Source organism: Patagioenas fasciata, chromosome 1 (assembly GCF_037038585.1).
Source record: "Patagioenas fasciata isolate bPatFas1 chromosome 1, bPatFas1.hap1, whole genome shotgun sequence".
Classification (NCBI taxonomy): domain Eukaryota; kingdom Metazoa; phylum Chordata; class Aves; order Columbiformes; family Columbidae; genus Patagioenas; species Patagioenas fasciata.
Genome location: NC_092520.1, coordinates 170,409,231 through 170,423,125, shown reverse-complemented (window position 1 = coordinate 170,423,125; position 13,895 = coordinate 170,409,231). Strand labels below are relative to the sequence as shown.

The following is a 13,895-nucleotide window of genomic DNA, read 5'->3' as shown; positions in this document are numbered from 1 at the left end:
GTTACTTAACATCATTCTTCCCAATAAATCTTAACCTGGATGCAAATGCCTTCATTCATTGGTGGTTTGTTGGGGCTACTTTCAAATATAGTAGTTCTATAGATTAAAAGTGTATAGGAAACCATATTTGCAAACTGTCTTATTTCTAATTGATACAATTAAAAATTATTTTCATGTGGTGAAGAGAAGAACAACAGACGTAAAGATGCACCAGATTGGTAATGCTTGGTAAAGTTTATTTCAATAAGAGGGCTGGTAAGGTGAGCAGGCAAGCAACTTAACAGTAAGTACAAATCTAATTTGTCTGTTGCTATGAAATATTCCATGCTAATTTGATTATAGTAGCTTCCTAAATTAGTCTTCTCTCAGTAACTACTCATTGTCCCACACCTCTCATTTTGATAGACAACTTTTCCTTTAACAATAACATAGTCGATCAATGCTTCATGTCCCCCAAACTGGTAAATCAAGTGCTCCCACCTAAAAAAGACAATAATATGTTTAAGTCTATCCAGACTTAACAGTAGGTCACACACCTAGTATACTTGGCAATTATAAAAGATTTGTTTGAACCATTAAAAAACTCTATTCCCTGTTTACATATTGATTTCTTGGTGCATGAATACATTGAATGTACAAATCAGTAGAGAATTCCTTCCACAAAATAAACAGGTATTATCTTTAGATAATTTGTAATTAAGCATGGATTATTTGTAATATTAGCCCCAAAATTTTAGGCTTTATTTCCCACTGGAGTGATTAAGGAGGAGGAAAATGGGTCTAACATGCCAGCAGTGTCCCTTTTTTCGGATGAAAATAATTTCTAAAGAACGAGGAATTCATTAACCTCTCCACTATCCACAATATAGTGGAAAACAAAGTCCCTTATGTTAAATCACATTTAAAGCAACAATGGAAGAACAAACCTTGATGAATTTATGACGACAAGATCCCCCTGCTTGCCAGTCTGTATGGAGCCATGTGTGTCCGATTTTCCCAGAGCATAAGCTGCATTAATGGTGGCAGCTGCTAGTGCTTCATTCATTGACATCTTCATGTTTACACAGGCAAGATGCATCACCATAGGCTAGTAGGCAAGTTAAGTGGAAAATGGGAGTTACCAGTAACACGAATAAAGCTGTTCATGCCTCCAATCCCTAAGCACTCCCTCCTTGTGCAACAGAAGTTGTCCTGCATAATGTAAATCTTGGCGTCTCCAAAATGAGAACTCTAAAACCAGGAACTTCGAGAGCCTTTTTTATAAGCTTCTCGATGCATCTGAAGAATAGAACCCCTCCTGGTTTCAAGAGTTTCTGGCAAAAAGTACCAACTACATAAATAAACACGCACAATTGCCTAAGCTGGGCATAGAGCTTTATTTGCAGTTACAAAGACTGTTTTAAGTGCTCGAGATCTATACACAAGTCATACTGGTAAGACATTTCATAATTCTGTGGTGTTACAAGTATGAGGAATAGCTTACCATTGAAAAACAGTATGCATTGGGATTAAAGTCACTGCCAAGAGCAACTATAACTCCTTCTTCTAACATTTTTCTAGCTGGAGGTTGCTTCAGTCTAGTGGGAAAAAGACACTTGTCAGTACAATTTACTTAGTTATTACGTGATAAATTACTAATCATCACTCGGTTTGACTACATTCTTGCCTTCAGTTACACTAATGCTTTGGAGACACAAGGCCGAATTCTCCTCTTGGCTCTCTACCTGTCAGCCTATGGAAAGTATAAACAGGAACTGCGATCCGCTGCTTTTGCAGTAGCAGCGTGTGGCAGCAGTCAGTGTGAACCATCAGGCTTCAGGCCACTGAAATTCTGGGCCAGAATTTTTACTCGGACCACTTAAGGATTTACAAGGTGAAAATCTTGATTTCTCAAAAAAGTAATTTTCTAGTCCTTATAGCTTCAAAGACAGGCTCCCAAATATTCGCAGTGGCGTAAGTAATGCAATAGTCCTTTATTGATTCTGTTGGCAATTTGAAATTGTAAGTTGAGGCTGTGAATTTAATTTGTGTTGACTGAAGGATTTTCTCGCTTAGCAATGTTAATGAAAAAAAAAATCTTCAATATCTGGAATAACCACTTTGAAATCTTTCAGCCACTGCATTAGTCTTAGTATGCGTTTGCAAGGGTGGGCACTAAGAAAAACGCTCTCTAAGAAGTTCTACCTACAGTTGCTGTAAAGCTAATAGCACCACACATTGTGTCCAGAAAAATAAACCAGTATAACAGTAAAAATGGAACCTCAGAGCAACTGCTGCTCAAAAAGTAGTATGAAAAGCGCTGCAGTTAGCAGAAAAGAACAATAAACGAGACCTCAATGTCTCCAACTGCATTCCTTGGCCCACTTCTGGCCATCAGGTGAAGCCCCGGCTGCTACTGCTTCTCTTAAAACCAGGGGACAGTCTATGGGGGGGACCTCTCGAGATCTGAGCTCTCACCATTGGGGCTGAAGGAGCTGAGGGAGGTCAGCAAGGGATGCACCACATCACCTCACAGCAACTTCTACACACTGTGCAGCTTTCGGCCCTCTAATACTCTTTTAACCCATTATCTGTTTTGTCTCTTCTTCATTTTTAGAGCATATTGGACTGGGAGGCTTGTGTTCAATAAACAGACACCGGGACAAACAAGGCCTTATCTCCCATGGCTCATTATTATCTCCATCTGAGACTTATCCTGAGGTTATAAACCTTCCACCACACAGAGTGTCTGGAGCAACACGTGAGTTACAGTCATAGCCTTTTCCATGGGTGGCTGCCTCTCTGTCGTCTCCTTTACCTCCCTGCCTGGGGGTCAGTTTGCAGGACCCCAGATCCTCCCTGAGATCTGTATCCTGGTGGTGCACGTAGTTGCAATCAGCCAGTGGTTCAAAAGCACTGGTGCAGGGCACGTACAGCTAACCACAAATAAACACAAGCACGGACACACATGTGGACACAGATGACAATGGCACAAGCCTTAATGCCTTGGAAAGCAGGCTGCTGAAAATAAACCAAAATTAGCTGAAGGATCTTCTCTTCACAGGAGGGAAGATATTATTGAGTCATGGTCCTCATCATCTAGTTGGCTGACTTTTGGCACTAGGGGTAAGCAGATGATCCATCCATGTTTATCTGGAGTATCTGCATATGGAAAATAGTGTTCTTAAGGTGATTTCACTCAGTGTTGCCTGGGTAAAACCAGATGGGATTCTAAAAATGATACCCACAGTCTTTCAGCACTTTAGGCAACCAAAGGATCCAACTCCTACAAAACCTTCTGCAAGAGAGAAAATACATACGTTGTAGATTTAATTTGGCTGAAAATAAACCAATACAGTTTACAGGCTAAACGGATTAAAGAAAACCACTCTAGTTCCCTCCTTAAATGAATGCCTGATTATCACCCTACCCTGACATAAGGGTTAAATTTCAGTGTTGACTGAACCACTCGAAATCTACTGTGAGATTTCTCAGAAGTAGTGTATTGATTCATTTTTGAGGAACTCCACCAAATCCAAGAGATGAGTAGGCTCATTCAGCTCTTTGTGATCATCTTCACTGATCCAGCTTGACCCTTAAGGCATAGATAAAAGCTTATGCTTTTATATTCAAAGAGACTAAAGCCATAAGTGTGGTTGTGCTGTTACAAAAGCTTTCCTCCAAGCCAGTGGCCCCACCTTAGCATGTAGGCAGTTGTTGGTAAAAGGACAGCAGCACATTTAGCTCTTGCCATTGCTGTGATACCTTCATCACTAACTTCTTCCAGGTGGCTGATAGCCCGGGCTCCCAGTTCAGCTCCAAGCTAAGCAAATGTTGAAGAAATTTACTCACCGTTCTCGATTAATTCAGTAAAGCAATGTTGTTTTCAAATGACTGGAGGAGGCAATTCACTATTAATGTAAAATCTACTAAAAGAAAAATCACAAAGACTGTTTGAAAGAACAAACCCAATACAGAGACAAAATATTTGCTGATTTACTACTGGAAAAGTTAATCACAAAAAGGTATTAACCATCCACTGAGTGAAAGCACACCTTCAGTGGTGTTTTTAACAGATGAGCATGCAAACTATGGGTCAGCTATGGATAAAACCATTATCCACACCTGTTCACAAAGTATCCAGCAGAAAAGCGCTGACAAAGCCGACCCTGGCTACAAAACTAGTACTGCAACTGCTGCCTTCAGTGGCAAAACACCAAAAAGGTTTTTATGATCCATCAAGTTTGGGGTTTGTTTGTGGTTTGTTTTTTTGAGTTAGTTTGTTTTGTTTGTTTTTTTTTCTTGTTAGTTGGGGTGTTTTTGTTTTTAAATACAGCAGAGGATAACTTGAGCAGACCTCACAGGAAGGAAGCAGTGTTTAAATGATGGTGAAACATGGTCTCAGGGTAACTTTATCAGGATATTTGGGAGCACATTTTTGACTAAACCATCCCTCTGAGTGTGCTCATCACACATCTGACTTGTTGCTGCTAACAGGGCACTTAAGGAAAAAAGATTTTTCAAGTTGCATAGAAACCATGTTTTTGTCATTCTTGGGTTTGCAGATATCCACCTTCCCCATCTGTATCCCATGTGGGAGATAAGCAAAGTCAACGTTTGATCACACAGCACGTGTTAGTCCCAGAGGTCAAGGCTTCCTCCCATGTCCTTAACCCAGAGCTGCACAGGGGCTGCACTTTCTGTCATCTGATAGAAACAGATATCTATGAATGGTCTATTTTATAAAGTCTTAGAAAACTTTGGGTTTGAAAACTACAATTATTCAAAGATTCAGCTCTCACAAAAGCAAAGCAAAAAGCAAAAATGGCTTAACTGGATGTTAAGAAAGACATACCTCAGCAGATTTCATCGGATGGAGTTCATCACCATGGAAGTTAATCTGTAACCCAATATCTTTTCCAGCTTGAAGAATTCTCCTAGTAGAATCCAGATCAAAGACTCCCTTCTCACAGAACACATCTATATTGTTAACATGTATTTCACCACTTAGTTTGAGTTCTTTCAGTTTAGGGAGATGGTTATTGATAATGTCATCTGTGGCTTCTCTAGCAGTTTTCCCTCTAATGAAAAGAAAATGTTACAGAACCATAAGAATTACATCCTGGAAGTCTGGAAAACATTCAAATTATACATACAATTACTAGATTTTTTTAGAAAATTATGCAAATTAAAATCACTCAACTTTCCGATCAAAAAAATAAAAACTATTGTAATTCATGTACTCAAAAAAATACTAATTACTTTCCACTCAAAGAATATTAGATTGTATTACTAGATTTTTTCATAAGGTTACCTTATTGGATGCTAACCAAGACATGGGAGCCTTAAAAGGAACTCTTCTGCTTTCTTATTCATATATTCTGACCTACTTATACTGTAGTCTAAAACACATTTAAAATATGTATATTATTATTTAAATATTTTGAATGGTATTAATATAATAAACTTATTCAAGTATCAAATCTCAAAAGGGATATGCAGCACGAATCATTATTTTAAATTTACCTCTCCTCCTTTTATATCATGCAGAGAGATGGCTAGATAACTCTTTCTAAATCAGAGGGGTCTTGATTTGCCAAAGTCAGAAGCATTTATGAACCCCCTATTACACAAGGATAACCCAGGAAAGATCAGTAAATGCCTTTGAGAGAGGGAAAAATCCAAAAATGTGCAGTTGAGTTAGCAGTTTGTAGTTTTAAGATCCAAAGATAAGTGACATACTGCAGCTAAATGTCTGTGATGTCTCAATCCTCATTTCAGGCACTGTATTTCTGTATATTCACAACAGCATCATATGGATGCCACGTGTAGGCAAGTTGGGAGCTTTACAGTGGCAGTATATTCAAGGAGCCAAATTCTGCTCTGATTAACAAACAGGCTGTGCAGCTATAAAGCTAAGCTGAGTCCTGCTTATGGTCCTTCTTTTGGTCACCTCTCACTGCAATGGTCATTGGGGTTGCTCAGGTTTTTACCATGCCAAGCCTCCTCCTTTTCCTTCTTTTACTCAGCAGTCTGTGGAGGAATTTGGACTGAAAGGTTAGGACCAGAGAAAAGACAAACCAGAGGGAAACTTAAGTCTTGGTTTCAAATTCAAAATGCAAGGGACTTCTGCTCAGGAAATAACTTTGAAAATTTCTTCCTACAGATGAAAAGGGCACAGTGAGGCTCTGCCAATAAAAAAAAAATAGAATCAGACATCCTCAGAATCACTGATTTGATTCAAAATGATGACTGGATATATGACAGATCAGTTATTTCCTTGCCATCCTGCTGTGAGTTTTTTAGGTTCATTTCCTAAAGAACTGGAAGTTCTGAGGCTTGAAACACTTTTAAAAGTGATGGACAGGAACAAGGATCATTGTGAACAGAGCAGTCTTATTTTTCCCTAGGACGGCTTAAACTAAGGTAGCCTGCACCGTTTGGCACACACTTCAGTGAGTACTGCCTGCTACCAATGCACTGTATCATAGCCCTAAAGAATAACTGATCCAACCCCTGGTGCAGAGCAGGGTCAATTGGAATCATGTGTCAGTGGTGTCTTCTAGAAGCAGAAAATCAGACTGAATTACTGTATACCTAGAATCATGAAGAGATACATGCAGCAAGTTCTCAACATCTTCTCAAAGCTAATTTACAGGTGAGAAAAAAGAATAACCAGTGCTGGCAAGTCTGGAGGCAGGCTCATCTTAAGACTCCATAAAAAACATATCGAAGCTTTATAAGACATAGAATCATAAAATAGTTTGAGTTGGAAGGGACCTTCAAAGCTCATCCAGTCCAACCCCCCTGCAACGAGCAGGGACATTTTCAACTGGATCAGGTTGCTCAGAGCCCCGTCCAGCCTGGCCTGGAATGTCTCCAGGGATGGGGCATCTACCACCTCTCTGGGCAACCTGTGCCAGTGTTTCACCACCCTCATTGTAAAAAAATTCTTCCTCATGTCCGACCTGAATCTCTCCTCCTTTAGTTTAAAAACCATCGACCATTGTCCTTTCACAACAGGCCCTGCTATAAAGTCTGTCCCCCTCCCTCTTGTAGGTCCCTTTTAAGTACTGACAGGCCACAATAAGGTCTCCCTGGAGCCTTCTCTTCTCCAGGCTGAACAACCCCAGCTCTCTCAGCCTGTCCTCGCAGCAGAGCTGTTCCATCCCTCTGATCATTTTTGTGGTCTCCTCTTGACCCTCTCCAACAGGTCCATGTCTTTCCTGTATTGAGGGTTCCACGCCACATATTGCAAGACTTGGCAACATGGAAGAGTTGACATTTTCATCAATTAAATGAACTCTCTGGTGATACTTCTGCTTTAAGAGGCCAGACTCGCAACAGTAAATTAAGCCAAGTGTAAGAAAGCAAACAAATGGCTTAGCAAGTCCCACAGGGGTCTAAGCAGCATGTTCCATAATCAAGCATAAAATTCCTCTCTTGTTTCACATTAAGCAGAATGATTTTAAATTGATTCAATGTTAGCAGATAGGCAGTAACAAATTTGCATGAATATGATCATTCCAAAACCATCAGAGGATTATTAGACTTTGAATGCCTATTTAGTCAAGAATTACCATTAAGTACCTACAAAAACCGGCATTACATTTTAAGACCTATATAAATGAAGAAGACCTAAATAAAAATAGTTGTACCAATCTTACTCTTTTGTTTGTATCATTCATGTGTAACTGAACTACAGGGCAGTGTTATGGAATATAATGATGAAAGAAAACTGTCACCAGCTTAAGTGATTTGGAAGATATCTGTTTAACAGCTTCTAGAACCTACAAGATCATAATCTCATCTGCATAAATAATATCAAAGAGCAATTTCCAGCCCCAAGCCTGCAGGCATCATGTTCCCCTTGCGATCCTCCACAATTACTGAAGCTGCAGGAACTTCAGAGTTCAAAACTGAAGCTCAACAAAGCGGGATGTTTCCCTCACCACGTTATTGGCCCAGATGTACAGCAGCCAAAGGCTGAGGACTCTGGCTCTGAACCTCAGGCCTTGGATCAGGGAAGAACTGTGGGATTCCTTCTGGTCAAGATAAAAACCCGAGGCAGAGACTAAGTTTGAAGGGTAGAAGAAAATCCAAGCAAAATATTCTAGACATAAACATTTGAATGAAAAGAGGATTTACGAAGACCCAAACTGGAAAATATAGATAATTCAGTATTTCCTTCAGGAAATTTCCTCAAATGCCCAACTACCTTTTATCCTTACTTAAAACACAATATCCTCACTACCTGTAATTTGTTATGCTTGACGTGCATCAGTGGGGACAGAACTGTGCAGACAGTGAGATGGTACACCTGTCTTTTTAACATGTAAGATTTGATATATTTGTAAAAACACTGGAATTTATTTCATTAGTTTATAAAAATGCTTGAAATATTTTTGTGGGAAAGACTATCAGGATTTTTACTGAAATTCTCCCAAGACTTTCTAGGGGAACAGGAAAGGAAGAGCTAAGAAATATATACAGTTTGGGCTAAAACCTCAATTTCATTTTACCATTAAGTCCTCCAAATTTCAGTAGAACTTCCTGAAAAACATATTTGATGTTTTCAGCAGATTTTAGTTACTTTATTCTTGACCGTCTTCCAGTTACTGAAGGAATCCTTTTGAACAGTTACATTAACAAAAGATAATTTCCCATCCTGCCCCAGATAATTTTTTCTAGGTGATGTTTTCTTGAATGTTGGAAAAGGCAGATTTTTTGGGGGAGTATCTTATTTCTAATTAACATCTCTTAATTATTGCCACAGTATCTCTGTGATGCTAGGCCTGCCTCCACCTTACATGCCATGATTTGCAGCAGCCTACTGCTTAGTCTGGCAAAATACACATTTCACATACACCTCCTTAGTTAAAACTCCTCATTAATTCTTTCATACAATGCAATCTGGTAAATTGAAGATGCTATTTTCATCACAGAGAAAAAAATGTCAAAGTGAGAAAGGCTTGTTAAGGTATGTCTACTTGAGCTATCAAAATAATTGTGATTAAGCCCACTTGATCTTCTTCTCATCTCATACCTACAAGATGTAGGCAATTCTTCATTGCATGGAAGCACAATTAAGCTTTGTTTACTGAGGTATAAAAGGATTAAATACAATATATTTTTTTCTGTTTGCTGTTCAAAAGAAAAGCTCATGGCAGAGACTAAACTTGAAGGGTAGAAGCAAGCCCAAGCAGAAGAACTTTCTGTACAGGAAACCCTGTAATCCATGTTATATTCAGAGTGAGCATCAGCTGGAGGCAGCGATTCTCTGCTAAGCTTTTATTAGCATTTAGTAGCCCTTAAAAAAACACTTCCCCATCTTCCTTCAAATTAAAATTTAGGAGAGCCTTAGGTAAATATTTGCTATCATTTCAAATATGTTATATTTTAGGAGGGCTGGGCAGAAGAAACCTGTCTGAAAACAACAACCAATTTTCAATGCAAAGCAGTAATACTTAAAAAGAGCAAAAAAACCCAAGTCATATTACTTTGGCACAGAGTGAGCTCCACAGTACGTTGAAGAAATGCCAATATCCATGGATTGCTTAGCACGTTCGATCACCCTGAGCGTTTTAAGCTCTGTTTCCAAGTTTAAGCCATATCCACTCTTGCACTCAACCAACGTAGACCCTGCTCTGCGCATGCGTTCGAGTCGGTGTTTGAAAGTATTGAACAGTTCTTCTTCTGTGGCTTTCCGAGTATGTTCCACGGTAAAATGTATTCCTCCTCCAGCCTGGTGGATCTCCATATAGGATGCACCTGCCAGCTTGGGGAAAAAAAAGAAAACAAAAACCAATCCCCCCATACAATTAGCTATTAAATGTGTGCATTTTCTATCCAAGGGACACTGGAAAGTGCCTTGAGGTCCCTTTGTAGTAAGAGAGAAGAAAGGTGGGGGCTGAATCCTCATTAATTCTTCCTCTCTTCCCTTTCTCTTCCCTTCACGTAAGTGAAGAACTGATATAAGAAGCAACACAAAGAGAATTACTCTCAAGATTTGCTTCCTGCTGAGCACAAGAACAAAACCTATATCTAGCTAAAAAATTCACTTATGTGGAAAAAAAAGAAAAAAAAAAAATAATCAAGATTTAGATGGTAATAGAAGGCAGTACTCCTGTATTGCTTCAATCAGTGCAAAAATTTATTAAGGTTGGCTGAAAATGCTGCAGTTACACTCCTCTCTCAGCCTACTAGTATCAAAAAGTCATCCATCCTCCCTCAGTTAGATTATCTGACAGAAGTGATATATTTTTCTATAAATGAAGGGTGGGAGTCACTAGAAAGTAGAAAGAGTTAGTTATGCATAATTAAAAAAAAAAAAAGAGAGAGAAAAATCCAGCTGTGTAATTTTATGCCATTACCTTCATTGCAAACTCATGAACCCTATCACCAGCCCACACTGGGTGTGTATGTGCATCTACCAGGCCTGAAGAAAACAAAGTAAACATACACTAAGGTTATTTCACTGTGTAAGAGAAAACCTTATGAACATGCAAGCAAACAAAGTGGAGAGCAGAAGCTCCCCTACACAGCCTCTATTGGTTAGAAGAAAAAGAAAAATCCAACCAGCCAAAATCTAGGATTTTCTTCAAAGGCTATCAATTTTCTTTCTATTTTTTTCCATATGACACCTTATGTAAAACGTCTCTAAGTAAGTGCATAAGTTGCTGAGCTTTTCATTTTGTTTTGATGACATTTTCAAACTGTCCAAGAAATTATATATTACAAAATTCATTACAAAGGTCATTAGACTTTAAGTCCAGGTTCTTTACAAAAAAAAGTGAAGTGTTTAGGCTGGGCTTAGTACGTGATTACTCTAGCAATAGTCCACTTATTCCAGCGGAAGCTTTTTCTATGAGCTGTGAAACCAACTCTACTGAATGCCCGAGGCCACTGCAAACAAAACAGTGGTCTAACAGCTCCCATGTCAACACCACTTGTGAAGTTTAACATACAACATACTTGCCCAGGTTTATTTTTTTATCAGAGAAAGCTGCACCTTCTGTGAATTAAAATCCTGCGCTGCCCTTTTGGCTTAAACCGTCTGCGGGCAGGAGGGAGAGTCTGAGCTCTCGTGTTGAACAGCTGATGGGTGGAAATGGTACAGAAAATAGAGGCGACTCTGAAAATTCACTCAGCAGGCCAGCTGCTTTACTGCTGTGATCTATGATACAGAGAAACAGATGTAAGATGAACCAAGACGAGACAAAGCTCCACTATGAAGCCCAAAAAAACATCCCAAGTGCTGGAATTTTCTCTTTGTAGCACTCTGAATGAGGAAGCTACAATACTCTGCCCCTCAATGCAAGCTATTGTCAAACCAGTACTGAATACACTCTCTAAGTGCTTGCTGCCATTCAGCATTTTGACATTATGACAAAATAAACTTACCTGGTAACACGCACTTCCCAGAGCAGTCAATTATTCTTTCAAATATTGCTTCTGAAAACTGATCGCGAATAACATCTGCCTGGCCCACAGCTTTGATACAACCATCTCTGCAAACAACAGACAGCGACCAAAGGCAGCGTGAGCCTGTTGAAAAGTCAAGTGTTCATTGTCAAGAGCTCCTGGAGCAAGAACTCTCTGAAAGCAGAGGTAGGGACTTCCAGCAGAACTGAAGATGCACACAGGAGGTGGTTTGCTGATTTTACAGACACACAGAAAATGATGGGGTAATGCCATGCATTCTAAGTTGTTTCCCATAACGCTTGTCATATCCTCTGCTTAGATCCCTCAGGACGATACCTTGGTACTCTTGTTCTATTTTCTGCTAGACAACATTATTTTTCTCTTGTGGATACAGCACTCCTCCAGCAAGTACCTGCAAGGCACACCTCACAGAAATCAAACTGTCATCGTCAGCCTCCACTGCCTGGACACGACTCCTACGCTTGTGCCCTTGGAAGCCCTAGAGATAAATATCTTTGGGGCTGATATTCAGTAAACCAGCAATTTTCTCCCGGTGAAGCTCAAGGATGGTGCCTCTTTACGAGGCTAGATGTACAAATACAGCATGATAAAGAAAGTTATCACAACAAGGATTGAAATAATAAAAATTACGAAGGCACATTTCAGTGGAGGCAGGATCGCTGCAGTCCCACCACCGGGCACAGACAAGCCCCGGGCACAGGCAAGCAGGCAGCCGGCGGACAGGCTGTGTGGACGCGGGCAGCCCGTAGAGACCCGCTCCCGGCGCGCCCCCCCCCTCCCGCCACCGCTCCGGTCCCGGCCCCGCGGCCGCCCCCGCCCGCACTCACAGCCCCACCACCAGGCTGGCGCCCCGCAGCACGGCCAGGCTGGCGGCCCCGTCCCGCAGCAGGAACTCTTCGCCCCGGCCGCAGACCAGCACCAGCTGCTGGGCGTTCTCCAGCAGGAGCCGGTGCCGGCCCGCCATGGCAGCGCGGCGTGCGGTGCGGGGGGCGGCAGCCGCTCGGATCAAAGTCCCCCGGGGCGGCGCGGGAGAAGCCGCCTCCTGCTCCGCTGGGCTGTCCCGCCTCGGGCCGGGCCTGGCCCTGACCCTGACCCGCACCCTGCCCTGAATATCACGCTGAGCTTGTTGATCATAGAATCATAGAATCATAGAACCATTTTCGTTGGAAAAGACCCTCAAGATCAAGTCCAATCTTTAACCTCACGTTGGTACTAAACTGTGTCCCTAAGAACCTCGTGTATACCTCTTTCACACATCTCCAGGGATGGTGACTCCACCACTTCCCTGGGCAGCCTGTTCCAATGCCTTACAACCCTTTCCATAAAGAAGCTTTTCCTAATATCCAATCTAAACCTCCTCTGGTGCAACTTGAGGCCATTTCCTCTCGTCCTATCACTTGCTACTTGGGAGAAGAGACCAACACCCTCCATGCTACAACCTCCTTTCAGGTAGTTGTAGACAGCAATAAGATCTCCCCTCAGCCTCCTTTTCTCCAGGCTGAACAGCTCCAGCTCCCTCCCCCCTAAAACTTGGCCTCTAGTCTTTGCTAACCAGCCTCCCAACAGAGGTTGAAGACATGGAGGTGGGAAGTAAAGCCAGGGACAGGCTGAATGATTCCCCTGTGGCGTGGGGGAGGTGGGTGCCAGTGACCATCCTCACCTGTGCCACATTTGACACTTGTCAGAAAATTGGGCTGAAAAAGCTACAGGGCTTTAAGAGTGAACTTGGTAGCAGCCTGCCCTAGGAGAAAGATGCTGCTCTTGGTGTGGTCCAGGGCAACATGACAACATCTATATGTTGTGTTGATTTATGATAAGCTCTAAAGCATCAGTTTGCCTGTTCGGGATTCCTGGAGCCTTCTGCCCACACTATACCACCTGGAGGTTTTCCTTTACCAAGAAAACAGAAGTTTCTGCATTCAGAGCATTTGTCTGCCTACATTCCCCCTCCCCAGCATCCATCACCTTGCTGATGTCCATCAACTTGTGCACATCCATCACCTTGCCAGTATCACCAGCCCCCAAGGGACCATAGCACTTCTCACCACGCAGGATATTCAGGCACACATTAATTTATCCAGACAGATATTAATTTATCCCATTCCGCAATTGAAAAGTTTATGTGATTCTGCTGCCCCCTACAGAATTAGGGATGGGAGAGCTGGGGAGCAAATATTTACCCTCTACATGGATTTTTGGTTCTCTTTTCTCTCCAAACATTCGTAGTGGGTCTAGGGCTTCAGTAATTCCCAGCTGGAAAATGGAGTGTGTTCTAAATAAGTGGTCTCTCAACACCTTTCTGGTTGTGGTAGTCTACTTTAGACATTTTTGCTTTTACAAAGAGGATTGGGTTAAAATGCTTGTAACACACCCATATGCATACACATATTCCTGTACAGCAGAAACAGATGAATATGTTGGCTCTTTGAACGAACCTTTCCACTGAAGTCTTGTTTGTAAAAGAGGCAAGG

General features: G+C 41.4%; 1 protein-coding gene across 3 annotated transcripts; it reads right to left on the bottom strand.

The window, feature by feature from the left end:
- Positions 1-215: 215 nt before the first annotated feature.
- AMDHD1 (amidohydrolase domain containing 1) lies at positions 216-12,435 on the bottom strand. 3 transcript variants are annotated; one of them, XM_065829325.2, is made up of 9 exons: positions 12,252-12,432; positions 11,383-11,489; positions 10,353-10,417; positions 9,480-9,757; positions 4,835-5,060; positions 3,678-3,802; positions 1,484-1,577; positions 927-1,087; positions 216-480 (listed from the first exon to the last, which is right to left on the bottom strand). In XM_065829325.2, exons 1-9 carry the CDS (start codon positions 12,386-12,388, stop codon positions 366-368), a joined length of 1,308 nt encoding a protein of 435 aa, XP_065685397.1. In that variant the 5' UTR covers positions 12,389-12,432; the 3' UTR covers positions 216-365. The 3 variants fall into 3 exon arrangements, 1 of the variants encoding a protein (XP_065685397.1); XR_010650757.2 differs by lacking the exon at positions 216-480 and adding an exon at positions 3,228-3,277 and having other exon boundaries at positions 1,033-1,087; positions 1,484-3,141; positions 12,252-12,435; XR_011736045.1 differs by lacking the exons at positions 216-480; positions 927-1,087 and adding exons at positions 2,977-3,141; positions 3,228-3,277 and having other exon boundaries at positions 12,252-12,435.
- Positions 12,436-13,895: the final 1,460 nt, after the last annotated feature.

Bases quoted from the DNA above. Each gene is read 5' to 3' on its own strand.
- AMDHD1 (XM_065829325.2), bottom strand. From the start codon at position 12,388: ATGGCGGGCCGGCACCGGCTCCTGCTGGAGAACGCCCAGCAGCTGGTG. The intron at 11,490-12,251 runs GTGAGTGCGGGC...TGTTGTTTGCAG, and splicing joins GCCAGCCTGGTGGTGGGGCT to AGATGGTTGTATCAAAGCTG. The intron at 1,578-3,677 runs GTGGGGCCACTG...TTTTCCCACTAG, and splicing joins ACAACTGCCTACATGCTAAG to ACTGAAGCAACCTCCAGCTA.